This window comes from Helianthus annuus, chromosome 1 (genome assembly GCF_002127325.2).
Source record: "Helianthus annuus cultivar XRQ/B chromosome 1, HanXRQr2.0-SUNRISE, whole genome shotgun sequence".
Lineage (NCBI taxonomy): Eukaryota > Viridiplantae > Streptophyta > Magnoliopsida > Asterales > Asteraceae > Helianthus > Helianthus annuus.
In genome coordinates, this window is record NC_035433.2 from 98364024 (window position 1) to 98384028 (window position 20005).

The following is a 20005-nucleotide window of genomic DNA, read 5'->3' on the forward strand; positions in this document are numbered from 1 at the left end:
ACATAATTCATTTATCATTTAAAGACTATCTACTTGTATCTAAATTTTGTCGCATATGGCCCACGATCTTAGAAGAAATCTATTAATATATATAATTAATAAGATTTCCATTAAATATGTCTCTAAGCTTCTTATGATATCTGGACGTCACATACCTCATTGAAACTTCTCTTGTAGCATTTCTAGAGATATCAAAGATCAGTGGGAGCATTAAGTGTCTTAATAATAACTTGCAATAGTTCCAAGATGTGGGGGAGTGAAAACTTCATAATACTTCAATTTACACCTCTTGTACAAGACACTGCTCCATCATGACATTGTTCCATCAAAAGTTGTCTGCTTAAAATCTAATGCTACTCTTACAAAAGTTTCATTGTTGCTTAATACTTAGATTTCTTACCTAAACTAATATAATCCTCAACATGAGAAACCACAACGACTAACGTTATTAATTTGTTTTTTCTCTATTAGAATTTGTTGGTCGTTAAATATTGACCCTAAGCATGTTGAGTTCCTTAAAATTTCTAAGGTCAGCGGGAGCAGTCAAAGTCCTTATTATGACTTGCAAGGAATACAAGAGGTGGGGGGAAGAGTGTCATTAAATTTCACTCTGAATTTAACTCCGATTACACCTCTTGTACACCATAATGCACCAACTCTTACAAACTTAGAATGAAAATGATAGCAACCTAACCAAGAGCTAATCCATAAAACTGAAACTTCTAATAAACCCAATAATCAACTCAGGAGGTCATCTAGGTTTAAAGCCTACTAACTTTGATGATTACATAACCTCCCTAACTGAAGTTGAAATGGATTTTGGAAAAGTTTACTAATCTTATCTCTTCTAATTAAGCCATTAGAGTCAATCAATTTTCTAAATGGAATAAAATAATTTTCTAGTAAAATGGATTTTATGTGTTCGTATAACGTTTAGGATTTGATTGAATTACCTAAGAGTGTTCACAACTAAACCAAATCCTGATATAAGCGTTAAGACACGAAGAAGCATGATTGATTGTCAAAGGTTACACTCAAGAAGAGATAAATTATCAAAGATTTCTTTGAGGATCATCAGTGTATTAGTAGCTTATAATAGTTTAAAACTACATTAGATGAACATTAAAAACAATTTTCCCTAACAAATGGCTGACATATTTACATGTTCATAAAACAACATGAAAGTTCCAAATTGAAGGTTAAAGAACACTTTATTTGTAAGCCAATAAAATCCATGTATGGGTTAATTGCCAACATCATAATGTGATGAAATCTTAACGTAATTATTTTCATCAAGAATCAAGTGGATTAATGTACCTATCTCAAGATGAGTGGGATCAACTAAATTAAACTTGTCTATATAGATGATATTCTTTTGACAGGTATATGTTACATAAGTCAAAACATTGTTAACACAAACTTTGATATAATAGATCTCAGAGATATCTCTTACGTGATAGATCTCATAACATGCCGAGATAGACCCAATGGGACATTAGTTCCGTTCCATAAGTTTAACATTAAATGGGTCCTTAAATATGTAACAAACAATACTGCTTTTCCTTTAGAGGATAAAATGGTAAATGAGATTATTTCCTTACGCTTCGTTAATTAGAAGCCTTATGTAAGTTCAAGTCTATACTCGTTTAGATATTACTCACATTGCAACACACTAGATATGTCTAGATTAATGTGAAGCATCTAATAGAGTATTACAATATCTTTATAAGAAACGAGAGGCTATGATTTAAAAAAGAAGTGAGAACTCAAACCGGTTGATTACTTTAACTTTGTAATATTCAAAGATGACAAAAATGTAATTTCGGGTATATCTTTATGTCAGCAGACAAAGCCTATCTCATGGAGGAGTCATAATGGACTGATATCAACGACCTAAGTTATAACGACATAATATATTCACTAAATGTTGTTGGAAATTAATCAATGGACTCATAAGTTTATTAACTCCATATAATTATTATTTTGAAGACTTATTGTGATAAAGTCAGCTACCATGACTCCTTGAACAGTAACCGTTCGAGAGGTGCTGCATTAAGTTTCGATACACAATCAATTATTCGTTTATGAACAAATTGAGGAAACTAAGTCTTTGTATCAAATACATTCATGATATGCTTAAGGATCCTATAACTGAAGGGCTATTACCCATAAGTCTTATTAAGAGAGCTCATAGACGGGTATTAATTAATGGCCGTGCGCAACTGCATATCATACTATGAATGACTAAGTATTAGTTAATTTTACTCATCAGTTTGATTTTGTATGTCTCTAAGAATATGTTAAACCGGTATAATGGCATATAGACAAATAAAGTTACAAATCAAACAAAGGGCTTATGCGTATTTTGATTATAACGATTAGGTTTTAAATTAAGGCTATAGTATGACTAATAGGGGTCCTGAGTTGCATGATGATTCAACGACTGTATTTCTCTGCTATAGTTCTTGTTTAAGGCTAAAATGAATGTTAACTCCTGACCAGGCTTATCTAATACTCATAGTAAATGATTACTCGGCCAAGTGGGAGAATGTAAGATTAAATATATTATGATGTAATATTTAATCTAGTAGTCATTATAATCATTTACATTATATAGATCAAAATATATAACAACCTATTAAATAATTAGTTGGTAATTGTTGATGGACCTTATAACCCTTATTAACTAATTAGGGTTTCCTCTTGGGTGCATATATAAGGAGACCAATGTAGCGGTTAAAGGGTTAGACTTCAAGATAACCTAATTACTCTCATAACATCAATCGACCTCCTCTCCTCAACCGATTACCCTTTATTGGTTTTCATCATCACCATCATTAGATTGCACCATAAGGAGGAACCAGATCAAGCTGATAATCATGTTATAACACTATTGCTGCGTCTCTATCTGGATTCTCTGATTCTCTACTGGTCTGTCTCTTGCAATCATGTATATTTTCATGTTTTCCATTATGTATAAAACAGAACTGATCAACAAGGACCAATTGATCCCAAAGTCTTATCCCACTCCCAAGATGCCACTAGGCTATAAAGCCACGAACCCTTTAAAACCAAGTGCCTCATCAAAGTAAATCTTGTTATCAAAACTCCATGTTAGTACTTCTTTTGGATATGATAATGACACTTCAAATTCACTCTCTTAAGTTCTTTTCTTTGCATGTTATAAATAAACTCTCTGTTTCTTATAGTAACTAGTTCTTATGTAAATGGTAAGATCATTGAGATATAGATGATTAATAAACTCTCTTTTTCTTATAATAACTACTTCTTATGTAAATAGTAAGATCATTGAGATATAGATGATAACTCCTTGGATATTGCTTGGCTCTTCATAATAACTTATTGCATACACTCGTCTATACTTTGATTCCTAACATCTTTGATATATCTTCAATGTTAACTCACTGAGCGAAGCTTTTAAGGGGCGGGAGGGGACGACCGAAACCCGGAACTTTTCGCTTAGTAGTGGAGAGTATGTAGGTTTCCTATAGAAATTTTTGGGTGTATACGTTTTCGACCTCTCAGTTTTATAGAAATTTTTAGATCCGGTGACTTCCATCCCCCGGTCGGAAATCTCAAGCTTTGCCACTGCTCACAAGCATGAAAATCATTATCTATTCAAACACCACCGACACACTATTCAAACACCATTGACGTATCATACGGACCATATGACATGAAAAAGACTGTCGTAGGACACCGACATAAAATATGAATCGTATAAGAGTCAAATTATATGCCCATATGATTGATGCCACCATCAACAAACCCAAATGAGCCATATAACCTTTTTTTGACCTGCCATATGACCCATACATTAGGGATGAGTTTGGTACCGACCGGTACCGAAAGTACTGGTACCAAAAATCTCTAAAATAGGTACCGGTGCCGGTATCGAATATACCCGGTATGGTACGGTTCGGTACCGGTATTTGAAGGTAAAAACCAGTAAATACCGGTAATGAACCAGTACCGTACCAGACCGATACCGAAAATATAAAAAATCGGTACCGAATCAGTACAAAAAATATACACAGTTTAGTAAATTCAGTACCGATACCAGTTCCCGTTCCAAGTGTCATTTCCTCATCCCTACTTAAAATTCCGTAAGAGATAACTAACCGCTAGTTTACGCTAAAAAGAGTGGCATATGATTTTCTAAAACCAAATCCACCCAAAAAGACAAACAAAATCCAAACTATCACCACAACCACAACCACAACCACAACCACAACTACTTCCACCGTCGTCTCCGGCACCGATGTTCACGGATGAGTCAGCATGCAACACTTACAACTACGGAGACTCTGTTTATTGGGACGCTCGATACATTCACGAAGCTTCTGCTGGTTCCTTCGATTGGTACCAGCGTTACCATGCCCTACGCCCCTTCCTTCGTAAATACGTTCCCACCTCCTCTCGAATCCTCATGGTTGGTTGCGGTAATGCTGGTATGTATGTATCTCTTTTCACTCTCTTAATTCATTAGCTTTCTCAACCTGATTTTTTTTTTTTTTTTTGGGTAAAAATTGAAGAGTTTATGCAGCTAATTAATTGATACAAGATACTATAGCTGTCGTTTTTTGAGTGTTAATTTGGTTTTGAAGGTATTTTTGTAAGATTTGAAGAAGTTATGCTGTGTGTTTGATGGATAGGAAATGGTATGGCTGTTGTTTGTGTTTGATTTGAGAGGTAATATGAACAATTTCGGGCTGTTTTTCGGATAAAGCTGAACCTTTGTTAGTACTTTAGGGTTTCAGAAGATGAAACATTAGTGGTTTACATAATAGGTAGGTTAGGTAATATGTTGTTGAATTAGGTTCCGTCCCTTCCTTTTATGCGTAAAATGACAAAGAATAGTGTATTCATAGTAAAATACTATCGGCTTTGCCTACCGACAACCGACTCCTTTTTTGGTTGTCCGAATGGAAACCTGTCATAGGTGTTGGAAATTTCCGTTCGATACCGATTCATCTTGACTAGGTCACTTATCATGGATTGCTCCCACTCAAACACGCTTATAATGGAGTCTCCTCTAATCTTGGTTTAAAAAAGCGCGCCTAGGCGCGAGGCGACCCAAGGCGCCAACCAAATCGCCTTAAGTGACACAAGGCGCACGATGTACAAAAGGCGCATGTGAGGCGCGCTTTTTAGCCTAAAAATTGACCTGAGGCGCAGGTGAGGCGCACACCTTATGTACATGGTGTGTTTCTGTGCTGCTGAGTGTTGTACAACAGGCTTTTTAGGCTGTACATTTATGTTTTTTTTTTTTTTTTCATTTTAAAACATATATAAAGCTTAATTATAGCTAAATCATAGGTATTGGATGCTAAACACTTATGGGATATATAAAATAAATTATATAATCACTTTGCGCTTTGCGTACGAAAAGCTCACCGCTTTTGCGCTTCGCTTTTAAAATATCGGTTTTAGACCTCATCGCTTTTGTGCGCTTCCCGCTTTTTTAAACCAAGCCTCTAATCTGCAATCAATGCGTCCAATATGTGTTGGTGATATTTGAGATGAGGCATCCTTTATGAGGCAATATCTCTCTATGGTTAGAAGTATAGAACATAACGATGGAGAAATTTTTTATTGAAGTTACTTGCTAAAGAATGTGATTCCGATATGTAATCAAGGCACGGAGCCTCTTTAAGGTCCTTGTTGACTGCCAAGTTTGTAATTGTTACACTCAGCTTGAGAATATAGTAATTGAATGGGTGACATGCTAGCATTTGGTATAAATGAAGATGACTATTGTAAAGTGTTAACCTTTCCAATGAGTAAAGTGGATGGTAGCGATGGTTCTGTTTTTTTCACATCCTGTGTTATTAAACGTAATGGGATTTATGATTTTAGTGACTGAAAGGAATCTTTTTCTCGTAGTTCCTGGTCTTGATATTACTTATTAGGCTGAACATAGAGGGTACTGTGTCTATTAGATGTTTTAACTGAAGTGCTAGGCTTTTGGTTCTTGAATTACGCGTTCCAGCCAGTGTTGTAAGAATCGATAGGCGCTAGTCGATCGGCGAGATGTTTTAACCCCTCGTTGACCCATAATTCACATTTTATATATAATTTTATATAATTCACATAGAGGGTACCGTGTCTATTAGATGTTTTAACTGAAGTGCTAGGCTTTTGGTTCTTGAATTACCCGTTCCAGCCAGTGTTGTAAGAATCGATAGGCGCTAGTCGATTGGCGAGATGTTTTAACCCCTCGTTGACCCATAATTCACATTTTATATGTAACTTTATATAATTCACATAGAGGGTACCGTGTCTATTAGATGTTTTAACTAATCGGGATTAATCGGATTGGGATTTTTATATGTAATTTTTAGTTTTATATATACACATTTTATATGTATTTTTTTAAAGTAGAGATGTTTTAACCCCTCGTTGACCCATTTTTTAAGTAATTGGAGGGAATTTATAAGGTTCGGTCGAAATTTGGCCGGAATCTAGCCAAAATTTGGCTGAAATAGGACCACCGTTGACCACCTAGTGATTCATCGGCCATTACTCGGTGAACCTCCGATTAGTGATTAATCGCAACTAATCTGAGCCTAGACAGGATGTTTACAACCATGGTTCCAGCATGTCAAATTCTGGAACAGTACTCGTAAAAATTGACCCGATAACCGACCCATTTAAAGTTCGGGTTAGTCGGTTTTGGGTTATTCGGGTTCAGGTTAGTTCGGATCGGGTTGTTCGGTTTTCGGGCTGTAAAATGAAAAAATAATGTTTTTTTACAAGATATCATCAAAATTCATATTGCTACTTTAAAAATATCATCAAAGTTCAAACATTATTTCACAATATACTATTTAATATTTAAAAGTCCCAAAACTTAATGTTTCATATATTAAAGACTCCAAACCAAAACACTTCTATAAGAAAAAAACAATAAATGTTCGGGTTTCGTGTTTCAGGTTTTTCGGGTTTTTGGTAGGGTAAACTTTTACCCGATAACCAAACCATTTAAAGTTCGGGTTGGTGGGGTTCGGGTTTTTCGGATCTTCGCTAATTCGGGTTCGGGTGGCTTTGAATTCGGGTCGGGTTTTCGATAAAAATGAACAGCCCTAACCTAAGTACTAGTATTAGCAATCCGTTCAACTGCGACATAACGATGCAACTTAGATATTTATTGCTAATTTGGACGTTCATGGAAGATGCTTATAGATGTTTTCTCAGTTGTTTAAGTATCGTTAACTGATATAGATCAAGCATTATTGATTGCTGGCAGTAGTTAAAAATGTAGTCTTTTGCTCAACTAAATATGATGTTTTAAATCCAAAGAGATACGTGCTAATGAAATTATTTTATTTTTAGCATGAGCCATGAAGCTCTCCTTTGCTTATGTAGTATATTGCGTGAGCTTCTTTTGAACAAGATTTTTTTTTTGTTGAACTTTTTTGTGCATTTGTTGGCAGTTATGTCAGAGGACATGGTAAAAGATGGGTATGAAGACATCATGAATGTCGACATTTCATGTGTCGCTATTGAAATGATGAGACGCAAATATGAGCATGTTCCTCAGTTGAAATGTATCCTCACTAAAAACCGGTTACTTTTATCTTGTTTATTATATAAGTGTTTAATATTTGTGGTAAATTATAGTTATCGAGTTTTCCTTATCATATTCTAAGACTTGCAGATGGATGTTCGGGATATGGGCTTTTTTCTTGACGATTCATTTGATAGTGTAATTGATAAAGGTATAGACTTATCTCAGTTCATTCATATAGTTTAAATATTAATGTAAAACTTAAAGTTGGACTTTAGGTATATTCAGTATTGAATTTCGTACCACATTATAAGCTTTGGTAGTATATATGGAAATAAGGATAAACCTTGAGGACTTGCGGTGGAATTTGTTAAATTTAAACAAGTGTTTTGTATATTAACAGTCTTCTTTCTGTTCTCTTTTGCATGGTTTCTGATCTGCGGGTTTTAGGAACTCTTGACTCATTGATGGTAGGTTCTTCTTATTTTTCACATCATATTAAATGTGTGTATATTTACATATATGCCGTTCAATACATAACCAATTTTAAGTAGAGATTTGTGAGAACCGCATAAACATGTGTGTCTATTGCTTTAACTTGTGATACATAAGGTTGTTATGCAACCACATAATCTACTTTCTTGCTAGCACTATGTGCAAGTGCGTATGCGGTTCTTGGGGCTTTTTACTTAAAATTAGTTATGAATCCTATACACATACACCCACTATTGGTTTAAAAGTCAACAATATGTTTTAAAGAATTGTACCATATGTTTGAAAGATGTGATTACTTTAATTCTTAAAAATACGTAAATTAACTTTTTGTTAAGCCTATATGTAGTATAATACTTGAGGGGTGTCTGTACACAGATACTGGTAATCACGTAACATATTATTTTTTTTTAAATAAACCTATAGCAATACTATACTCAGATTATAAAGAGAATAAAATGCTTGTTTTATGGGGTAAAATTATTTTTTAATGTTAACTTATGAAAAAGTTATGGCCGTTTAAAAATCGTTGGCTTTGTTGGTCTAAAAGTCGACAATATGTTTTAAAGGATTGTACATACCGTATGTTTTAAAAGTTGTCCTACTTAAACTCTTAAAATTATGTAAAATTACATTTTTATCCTCTTTATATGTATTATAATATAGCGTGTGTTTGTGTGTGTGTGTGTTCTAACTTCTGTAACTTTTTTTTTGCTTTTGAAGTGTGGAACTGATGCTCCCATTAGTGCGTCTCAAATGCTCGGGGAAGTGAGCAGGTTGAGATCTCCTTCGTTGTCATGTGTTTTGTAATTTAAAGAACCTCAAAGATGTAGTGAAATAATCATAACATCTGTTATTTTATTTGCAGGCTTCTTAAACCTGGAGGGACCTATATGCTGGTATGACTATGAATCCTTCTTATATGTTATATCCCTTTTAATTGAACTCCATATAGTAGATACCAATCATACCATTAATGCAGATTACATATGGTGATCCAACGGTGAGGATGCCTCATATAAACCGCCCAGTTTACAATTGGAAAATAGACTTGTACATCATACGTAAGTTATTTCTTAATTTATCAGTTTAGCCGAAATTTGAATAAAGTTATATGAAATCTTTCTGTCAAACTGTCAATAATTAATTGCTTACAACTTATATGTATATGAGTCTACATTCTGCATTATTTTCTCATGACACGCACAGGGGTGTCTTCAATACAAAAAAAAAACATTTTTAAGCAGAGAACTGCGAGAACCGTATAAGCACTTGTACGCTGTGCTGCCCAGATATAGTGGGAGAGAGAAAATGAGGCAGTTATGTTATCATAGTTAAAACAATTACATGTGTTCATGTGGTTCTCGCAATATATAAGTCAATTCAGTCAATTTGTTTGTTTCTAAAAACGTAGTGAAATAATAAATAAGAAAGTTCTTGGTAGTAATTGTTATAAGAAGACAAAAGATTGTATAATCATTAGAGATTGGATCGTCCCTGTGGTATTGTCCCTAAGTTTGAGAAATAACAGGGTTGATCCTCACTGTTCACTCGAATGTAACATATGTGGTTCTTGGCGCCAACACATGTTAAAACAGAGAACACATGTTAAAAAATCTGTGAAGTTTTTGGAAACAACTAAAATACCCTTATTATTATAAAAAGAGTTAAAGTTAAATAGGGTAGTGATATCGAGGCACCAAGTGATAGGGGTGAGCAGAAAACCAAAAAACCGAACCGAAATTTATGGTTCTGTTTCGGTTTTTCTTTTTACAAAAACCAAAATAACTGAACCGAATGACCATAAAGATAATTCTTTTAATTTTTTTTATATATTGATATATTTATTATTAATTTTATTCTTGAATATTAAGTATTTATAATAAGAACATTATTATGTTATTTTATCTTTGATATGATTTATCCGCTGTTTACACGAAATAATATAATATAAAGAGAAAAATGCCCGGATAGTCCCTGTGATTTCGTCTTTTTTCACCTATAGTCCCCAACTTTCTAAAATTACCTGAATAGTCCCCAACTTTTCATTTTTTGTTCCCGGATAGTCCCTGGGTCTAACTTCAGTTTGTTTTCTCTGTTAAGAGGGTGTGAAATGACAAAAATACCCTTTCTTTAAAAGGCCAAACCATAGGGACTATCCGGGCATCTTCTTCATTTTTATTTATAAAACACCACCACCACACTTCATCTTCAACCTCCACCCACCATCACCTTCCTCCACCCTCCACCACCACCGCCACAATCACTAAGAAGAATTCATCGGACCTGGAGCCACCGTAACCGCCTGCGACGGAGCCGCCGTAACTGCCGCCGAGAAATAACTACAGAAACCGGAACATGAGAAAGAGGCGGAGATTGATTTTTAACAGACGGAGGTGGCAGCGATTGATTATTAACCGCCGGTGGCCCAAGAGAGGTTTCCGGTGGATTAAGTACGTTAGGATCAGGTACGGAGGAGAACAGAATCTATAACGGTGAAGATTAAGAAGAATTCGTCGGACCTGGAGACACCTTAACCGCTTGCGGCGGAGCAGCGGTAACTGTCGCCGGAGGAGTAGTTACAGAAACCGGAACATGTGACGGAGGCGGCGGCGATTGCTTATTAACTGACGGAGGTGGTGGCGATTGCTTATTAACCGACGGAGGTGGCGGCGATTGACAAAAACGACTTGATCCCTCCACATCAACCACCGCACAAACGGGTCGGGTCTCAGATCTAGTTGACAAAAACGACTTGATCCCTTCACCCATCTGCTTATTCTGTTGGTCAAGTGGGTTCCCTCTAGGCGGGCCGGATCCTGTCTCCGGCGTTGAGAACGGGATCTCGGCGACATGAATAAATGGTGACTGATCGGAGAAAGTTGAAGGGATGGATGAAGAAAGATGTGTAGGAATAATGAGTGTGACATTCAAGTTATGTGAAGATATGTTTCTGCAGAGCTCCATTGATGGGTTGATATGGCCGGTGCCGAAAAATGGGAGTACGAGAATCTCGCCGGAAGATTCCATTGTTGTTGGTGATTCAAGCTTTTGTTTCTTGATCTGAGTTTCGTTATCCATGATATGATATTTATAGAAATAAGGGCCGTTAAAGAAGTGAGGTATGGATGGTTTTAACTTGAAATTAATTGTAGGTGTAATTACGATTTGGTGGAGAGTGACCGTGGCGGTGATGGTGGAGGGTGGAGGAGGGTGATGGTGGGTGGAGGTTGAAGATGAAGTGTGGTGGTGGGGTTTTATAAATAAAAATGAAGAAGATGCCCGGATAGTCCCTATGGTTTGGCCTTTTAAGGAAAGGGTATTTTTGTCATTTCACACCCTCTTAACAGAGAAAACAAACTGAAGTTAGACCCAGGGACTATCCGGGAACAAAAAATGAAAAGTTGGGGACTATTCAGGTAATTTTAGAAAGTTTGGGACTATAGGTGAAAAAAGGCAAAACCACAGGGACTATCGGGGCATTTTTCTCTAATATAAAACATTAAATAAGTGATTTTCAAAGTATTATAAAAGAAAACGTCTTGATAAAAACTTTGGCGAAATATAAGAATAGTTTAGAAGGTTAGGCATATTTGAACAATGTAAATTTAAAAGGTTAAATGTATCAACATAAATGTAATCATCAAAAAAAAGATTCTTAAATCTTAGATTATCCTTTTTATTTTTTAATCTTATGAAATTTTGTTTCAAAAACCAAACCGAACAGCTGTTAAAACCAAAAACCGAAAATTCGGTTTCGGTTATGGTTTTACCCAAAAACCAAACCGAACTGGACCGTGCACACCCCTACTAAGTGATACCGAGGTAGCCACCAAGACCGTTGTCACCCACTAACTATGCTTGCCTTCCCATTTCCCCTGTTTAAGCACTGAAATTTTCATTGAAGAACTTCACTATAGCCGTAATATTAGACAAAGTATTATAGTAAAGGGATTAGATGTGTAATATGGTTTTCTATATAAACACTCACGAATTGTTTACGAATGCCCTTTGTATCGACAAGGTATTCTCTCGATTTCAATACAACCTCTTTACCAATTGTTTACGAATGCCCTTTGTATCGACACGTGGAAGTTGCAGCATTCAGATTAATCAATCAAGACACTACTCGGAAAGGACAAATTGCCGGAGTTGATGTTGCTACAGAAGTTTTTGAGGCTAATAGGTCATATCCCGTTCGCAAATAGCATTAGAGCTTTTAGGTAAACATCACTGGAGGGGCGGCAGTTCACCGCCGCCGCCCTACCACCACCGCACAACTACTGCGCACGGCTTCTTCTTCCTCCTCTGTACCCCTGCCTTTCACCACCACTAAACACCACCTATTCCAGCCGCTGCACCACAAAACCCTAGCCGCTGAACCTATAACAAGCACCAAAACTGTTCCAAACCACAACCCAAAGGCCAAAACCTAGCCGCCGCCACACCTACAACCACCACCCTAAACCCTAGCCGCCGCATCTACAACAACAAACAACAATTACACAACCACAACTTTGACCTCCCCAGGGTTGAAAAAACAACCTGCTACAAAACCCTAAACACCATTGCCGCCACCATACAACGGTGGCTGTTTCTTCTGGCGATGTAGGAGAAGAACGGCGAGGGGAAATAAAAACCCCATGGAAAGGCGAGGGGAAATAAAACCACATGGAAAGGCGAGGGGAAACAAAACCCCATGGAAGTGTTGTCGTTTGAAGAAGGGGAACAAACCCTAGTGTCGCCGGATAAGGGTAACAAACCCCAGTCAGTGTATCCCGGCGAAAGAATTAGAAGAGCAACAAACCCGAGTGGAAAACGAAAAAAAAAACTAGTGACGCTTAGTGTTGCTGATGAAAGAACAAGAATCTTACGGCACGGCGCAGGTCAAACAATTTATACTCTGGTGATGAAAGGAGGCCGTGGTGAAACAAGGCGGCAGTTAGCTGATGGAGAAGAATGAAGACCAACTATCTTTCTTTTTTATGTTTTTAGTTTTCAAACAAAGTCGCTCCCACGCTTAGTTTGCGGGGGAGTATTAGACAAAGCATTATAGTATAGGGACTAGATGTGTAATATGGTGTTCTATACAAACACCCACCTCATGTAACCCTAATCACACAAATACAACCTAATACAATTCTGATTACAAAGTTTATCTCGTAACAACACCATCACAGACTACCAATGAGTTCAGTCGTACAGAGGTAACAATTCTTGGTCAATTTTAGCACTTTTCAAACATGTGTAAACAATACTAGGAACTTAAAATTTTTGGGGAGGAAGCTCCGGCGTCCTAAGAAGTAAGAAAAAACCGGGAAAGATGGTGCCTGGTGGTTAAAAATAATGTGGTAACATAGATTCCGAACCGAAACTTTACAAAAATCGGCCTGATTGTTGCCTTCCTCATACCTTAACAGGAGGCTCCTCTTACTCCCATAATCTTTTAATTCTTGTTTTTAAAATAAAGGGTATTTTAGTCATTTTACAAAAAAAAAAAAACTCAACATAGCTTTTGACGTTCTGTCAACGCCAAGAACCATCCATGTTATAGGCTGGCAAACAATGAGGACCATACCCATAATTTTCAAACTCAGGTACCAAAACCACAATATGTACATACAGCAAGGATTATGCGTGTAACTCTTTTTAATAATATATTATAAATCTCTTAGTTCACCTAATTAGTGTATCCGGATAACAATATTTTCCACATCACAGTAAAATGTTTTATGTTTATTTTTTTTGCACTATAATCTATTTGATTAGTTTAAGGATACCTAATATGTTTTTAAAGTCCATTGCCGTTGATGAAATCCAAACGATGGTCTCACCGACCAATCCGTGCTTTTAAAGAACTAATCCGTACAATTTATATACCCAAACATTTTTTACCTGACCCGTCTATTTTACCCGACCGACTATATACAATCTTGTAGTACTAAAACAATTGTCTGCTGCAGCTAGGCCCGGTTTCCAAAAGCCACCAGGTTCCACCTCATCTCCTAAATCACACCTCTCACCTGTTCGCACCACCGACAAGGGAATGCTTCCTGCTGATTATGTTCTAGAAGATCCCGATTCACATTACATATATGTGTGCACAAAAATGGGCGAGAGTTCTGATCCCAGTGACCCACGGTTGATATTTGATCAATGAACCTCAAAAACTTGGTAATAAGCTGTGATCATGTATATTGCAGGTTGTAAAAGTGGTTTAAATATCCGCATGACAGGTTGGTTTCCATTTTTTTTAATATTTTTATTTTTGTACTTCTATTTTATTATATTGTTACTTACTTTCATTCGATTCTTGATTTGACAAGAGGAAACATGAATAAATGTCGTCTGTGTGAGATGCCTGGACTGATAAGTTCTGGTTGTTGGTTCTCTTAGAGCTGGAAACAGGTGACTGGTGAGCGGGTTGGGTTGGGTTGGGTTGGTAACATGTTGAACTGCTTCGGGTTGTTGCTTATCACTTTTATGTAGGCTTGCTAAACGAGTCATGTTTGTGGGTTGGCAAGTTGAACCCTATACGCACCTCGAAAATTCTGAACATGACGCGAACCCGAAAATCATGTCAAACACATGAAGTCATGAACCTGAACATGACATATAAAACTTAACATCATGTTTCATTTTAATAGATACCACATCGGAAAAACTTTTTTTGGACGGAAATAAAAGACCGGCTACCTGGGGTAACCCAATGACAAAAGACTATCCCATACGCCCGCGATCGCAGACAGTGTTGGGTAGCCCAAGCCCACAATCACCAATTCTGGGGAAAACCTGCAGCCTGAAGGTCTACTGTGGTAAAACTCAGTTGGGATTGGATTTGATTTAAGACCTCTGGTATCAGACCTAAATCTTCAGCTCTCCTCTAATGCCAGTTGAGCTATAGTTCATTTATAGATAGCAAACATTGGAAAAACTAATTAGATGATTATTAAATACACTATGGTCTATTGGAACAAATCCAACGAGCTCTGCACATATACTTCTCCATCCCAATCCGTAACCCAAACACGCAACACGTTGTCTTGTTTCATTACCAATTATGCATGTTTGCAACTTTAAGACGTGATAAACATCATTTCTAAGTCAACAACCGAACACATAAGCTGTTTGCAACTTGGAGCTGGTGCGGAGGATTGTCGAGTCTATCAAGGAGGACTCGTTTATGTGTGTTAAAAATAGAGTCAAAGGTGTGTATTTGGAGTGGAAAAACTGGGTGGACTTCGACATCGCCTCAATTGTTTGATGTTTTTAATATTTCGCTTGTAATTTCAGCTTCTTGCTGTTCGCTATATTTATATATAGTTGCTGCCGTTCAAAAAAAAAAAAAAAAAAAAAAAAAAACAAACAAACCCAACATGTAGGTGTAAGTTACCGCATCACAATGTTAGCACGGTGATAGATAATGAAGATCTTTCATCCATGGTGTTCCCAAAGAAAGCCCAAAACAGATCTTACGTGTGGTTTACTTGACACGAATGTGGAGCCTTGGAAGAGATCAAAGCAATGTGTTCCCTCAATGGAGTAAAAGCTAGGAGAAATTTTAATGGTATATAGTGTAGATTTTAGCGAGATTTCCGATTGAGGGTCGAAAACTTATATACCAAAAAATTTCTATAAGACTGAGTGGTCAAAAACTTATATACCCAAAAATTACTATACGAAAACTATATACTCTCCACTACTAAGCAAAAAGTTCGGGGGGTCGGCCGCCCCCTCCCGCCCTGTAGAAGCTGCGTCAATGGATTTTATGTTATTTGCAAACTGTAATCTTGGTGGCTGTACTTCGGTGCAATGTTTTAAACCGGTAAATGCCGGCCAGTTATACCGGTATTACCGTTTTCAGATGTAAATCCGGTACGAAACACCCCGGTAAATAAGTGAAACGGCATAAGGTTTGTACCGGCGGTGAAATCCGGTATACCAGTTTGAAACGTAATACCAGTACCGGCCCAGGGTTATTTTAGTTTGGGTTGTTACTTATTTTTATTATATATGTTACTTATCTTACGTAATTTTTATATATTATGATTATTCGTAACTAAAAGTTCTTGTTTAGTATTGTATGAAATGAAAATAGTTATCCTTTAGTTGATGAGGATAGCGATAATAGTGAATTTCATATTTTATGCGATCGTGAAGTAGATGTATTCAACACTCAAATGACTTAAACATATCGTACACTTCCATTTAAAAGAGCTTTTTGAAAAATTGAATGATTTTCGATTATCTTTTGGATTGTTTTTTATTATGGATTTACTTTTGGATCATCTTTTAATATGTAATCATGCATTTTTGGATTAATTTTTGAGTTGATGTTGTAATTTATGAAATTATAGAGTTAGCTAGTCAACCAGTTGAACCGCTCGGTATAACCTGGTTCAACCGGTTGAACTATTTTTTAGCCTAATCCGGTTTGATTTAAAAACCGGTTTTTAAAACATTGCTTCGGTGCTAGTCTCTTGCTAACCGTCTTATTTCGATTTATATCATCTTGGCTGTTAAAAAAAATCACAGGTCAAATAGTTATCCAATCGTTTCTAGTTGCTCGAAAATTTGCTTTAATTATCAATATCCCATCAAACTCAAGTTTCTTTCTTGCTTTCTTATTTGTTTCATTAATTTCAAATTATATAAACTTGAGTGATTTGATTAGAACAAAAACTTTATTAGTGATCTAATTAAAACATCCTTAGAACTTAGTGACCTAATTGAAACATTCCTAAAAATTGATTACTATTCTCAGAAATATTCCCTTAAAAAATGAAAGGCTTGGTTTCAACGACCTATACATTAGTATTCACCTTGATATGTGATAAATAGTCTAGGGTTTAGAGTGTCAGTAGTTCATAGTATATGGACTGATATTGTAAATAGTAACAAGTCCTGAAAGGGTCTGTTAAATGGTGTTTGAAAAATATGAGTATGTTAGCTTTGATTTGGGATTATTCCTCTTCTCTCTTGTGATTCTTCTTCATCTTCTAATGTTAGTTCATAACTCTCGATCACCATTTTTACTTGTAACAATGGTATCAACGCTTCCTTTCCTCTCGACTGTGGGTTAGGGTTTGGATTTTTACAACAAGAATTTGAAGCAACAATTATAAATACTGGTGATTCGTATCATTCAAGAACAAAAGATCAACAACGATTATTCAACAATTGGGTGGAAAATTCAAGTAGCAGCAACGATTTTCGGTGATTCAATGTGGTGATCTCAAGTGACGATTCAAGGAGCGTATAGTCGAGAACAACAAATTAGAGATTGATAATAAATCAAGATAGCGATAAAGAAAATCAGTGAGTTACCAGCAACAACATATCAAGGTGAGGCAACTATAAATCAAATTCAATTCTGCCACTACCATGGAAATCACAATGGAAAAGATTATGTCAATAAGTCAAGAAGGTACAATTCACAACTATTGTGATGAATTTGTATTTCTGTTCAATTAGGCTAAAACCAATGAGGAAATTAGTGAATATTATGATATAATATATATATATATATATATATATATATATAGGGTTAGGTTAACGTACAAGAGCCCTTGTCCTATATTACGTACGCGATCATCTCAGCCGTCAGATCTTCATCCCACATTGAAATCGCATGTTGGTTTTTTAACATGCGATTTCATCAAAATTACCACATGCGAAATTGTTACAAAAAACCAATATGCGATTTCATCAAAATTATCACATGCGAAATTGTTACAAAAAAATCAACATGCGATTTCATCAAAATTATCACATGCGATTTCATCCATGCTATTTTATAACATGCGATTTCACATCGCGTACGTAGCGTACGTTAAGCCATTTTATACAATACACTTTTTCTATATATGTATATATATATATATATATATATATATATATATATATATATATATATATATATATATATATATAGAGAGAGAGAGAGAGAGAGAGAGAGAGAAAGGTTAACATACTTCACGGCTTATCATACTTCACGTAGGAGGCAATGGTAACCGTTGGATCAGGGGTATAATCACGCATGAGACCACATAATCACGCATGGGACCACATAATCACGCATGGGATCCAAAATCACGCACATTATTTTGGTTAAAAAAATAATTACGCATGTTATATATTTCGTGAAGTACGTTAATGTACGTTAAGGCGTGAAGTACATTATACTTTCTCTCTCTCTCTCTCTCTCTATATATATATATATATATATATATATATATAGGGTTGAGTTCATTTCAGAACTCTAAATAACTACAGAACTTTCAGAACTCCTAATAAACAATAATTTTATATATAAGATTTTGTATTTAGGATATTTTTTATCATCTATTATATGTATTTCTTTGATTACATACATGTTAAAAGTAGTTTACATATGTTTAATTGCCAAAATTATATATATGTGTCATAACTAATTACATATATGTAAAAAACTAGTTTACATATGTGTACTTATAAAATTACATATAAAAATGATTAAATTACTCTTAACATGTATGTAATCGTAAAAATACACATAATAAATAATAAAATTATCCTAAACATAAAAATATATAATTAAAAAGATTGTTTATTAGGAGTTCTGCGAGTTCTGTAAATATTTATGGTTCTGAAATGATCCTACCCCTATATATATATATATATATATATATATATATATATATATATATATATATATATATATATATATATATATATATATATATATATATATATATATATATATATATATGGGAGTGTTATCTTGAGAACGCTAAATATTGCGAGAATCGTGAGAACGAATGAAAAAACCAATCAAAACCAATTTTTTTAATACAAACCTCATTGTAATTAAGATACAGCATCAAAAAATGAATTTACAACATCAAATAATTCATTTCTCCTTTCAAAATCACTCTTTTTAGATTTTTTACACATGTGTAAATATAACAGATTTACACATGTGTAAATGGCAAACTTACACATGTGTAAATTTTCTTTATTTACGAATTCACGTAAATTTAAACGTGTAAATTAAATTTCTAACATTGTATTCGAATAATAATGATAAGTGTAGGATTTTTTTTTTGAATTTGATTTGTTTTTGATCAAGTTCTCGTGGTTTTTTCATTTGTTATCATGGTTCTCACAATATTTAACGTTCTCATTTAAACCCTCCCCTATATATATATATATATATATATATATATATATATATATATATATATATATATATATATATATATATATATATATAAAAGATCATGTGAGAAGTAGTAGGCTAATTGAGAAACTTGAGAAGTATTTTGGAACACACATTTTCCCTAAGCAAAAAAATGCAAAAAAAAAAAAAAAAATGTAAAAAACGATTTTTTTTTTTTTTTGGAAAAATCAGAGACTTTTCTATTAGTTCTTTTAGGGATTTATACACATGTGTATATTGTTAATCTTTTAACTATACATATGTGTATATTGTCAATTTTTAACTATACATATATGTATATCCATGTTTAAAATTGAAAAATAAGTGTTGTAAATCTTTGATTGAGGTGAATGATTTAGTTTTAGCTTTATGATTTTGCATTTGTATTTATGGTTTAGTATTAGGGGTTAGTTTTAGTGTTTAGTATTAGTATTTAGGGTTTAGCTTTAGGGTTTAACATTAGTATTTAGGGTTTAGCATTAGGGTTTAACATTAGGGTTCAACATTAGTATTTAGGGCTTAGCATTATGTTTTAGCTTTTGGGTTTAGCATTGGGGTTTATCTTTAGGGTTTAGCATTAGGGTTTAGCTTTAGCTTTAGGGTTTAGCATTTTGGTTTAGCTTTAGGGTTTGGCATTAGGTTTTAGCTTTAGGGTTTAGGGTTTATGTGACAACCGGTAATTAACGCCTTTATTTACGCGATTAACAAATGTTTAAAGCGATAATAAATAGTGTTTAAGATGCAAATTAACTTAATTAGGCATTTGGAGTGTCTAGGAACGT

At 35.0% G+C, this 20005-nt stretch overlaps 1 protein-coding gene across 4 annotated transcripts; it reads left to right on the forward strand.

The window, feature by feature from the left end:
* Positions 1-4156: 4156 nt before the first annotated feature.
* Positions 4157-14414, forward strand: LOC110872139 (EEF1A lysine methyltransferase 4). 4 transcript variants are annotated; one of them, XM_022120921.2, is made up of 8 exons: positions 4157-4476; positions 7458-7571; positions 7674-7742; positions 7982-8001; positions 8747-8799; positions 8892-8922; positions 9006-9087; positions 13987-14414. In XM_022120921.2, exons 1-8 carry the CDS (start codon positions 4293-4295, stop codon positions 14181-14183), a joined length of 750 nt encoding a protein of 249 aa, XP_021976613.1. In that variant the 5' UTR covers positions 4157-4292; the 3' UTR covers positions 14184-14414. The 4 variants fall into 4 exon arrangements, with proteins under 4 accessions (XP_021976613.1, XP_021976610.1, XP_021976622.1 ...); XM_022120918.2 differs by having other exon boundaries at positions 4157-4472; XM_022120930.2 differs by having other exon boundaries at positions 4157-4472; positions 9006-9026.
* Positions 14415-20005: the final 5591 nt, after the last annotated feature.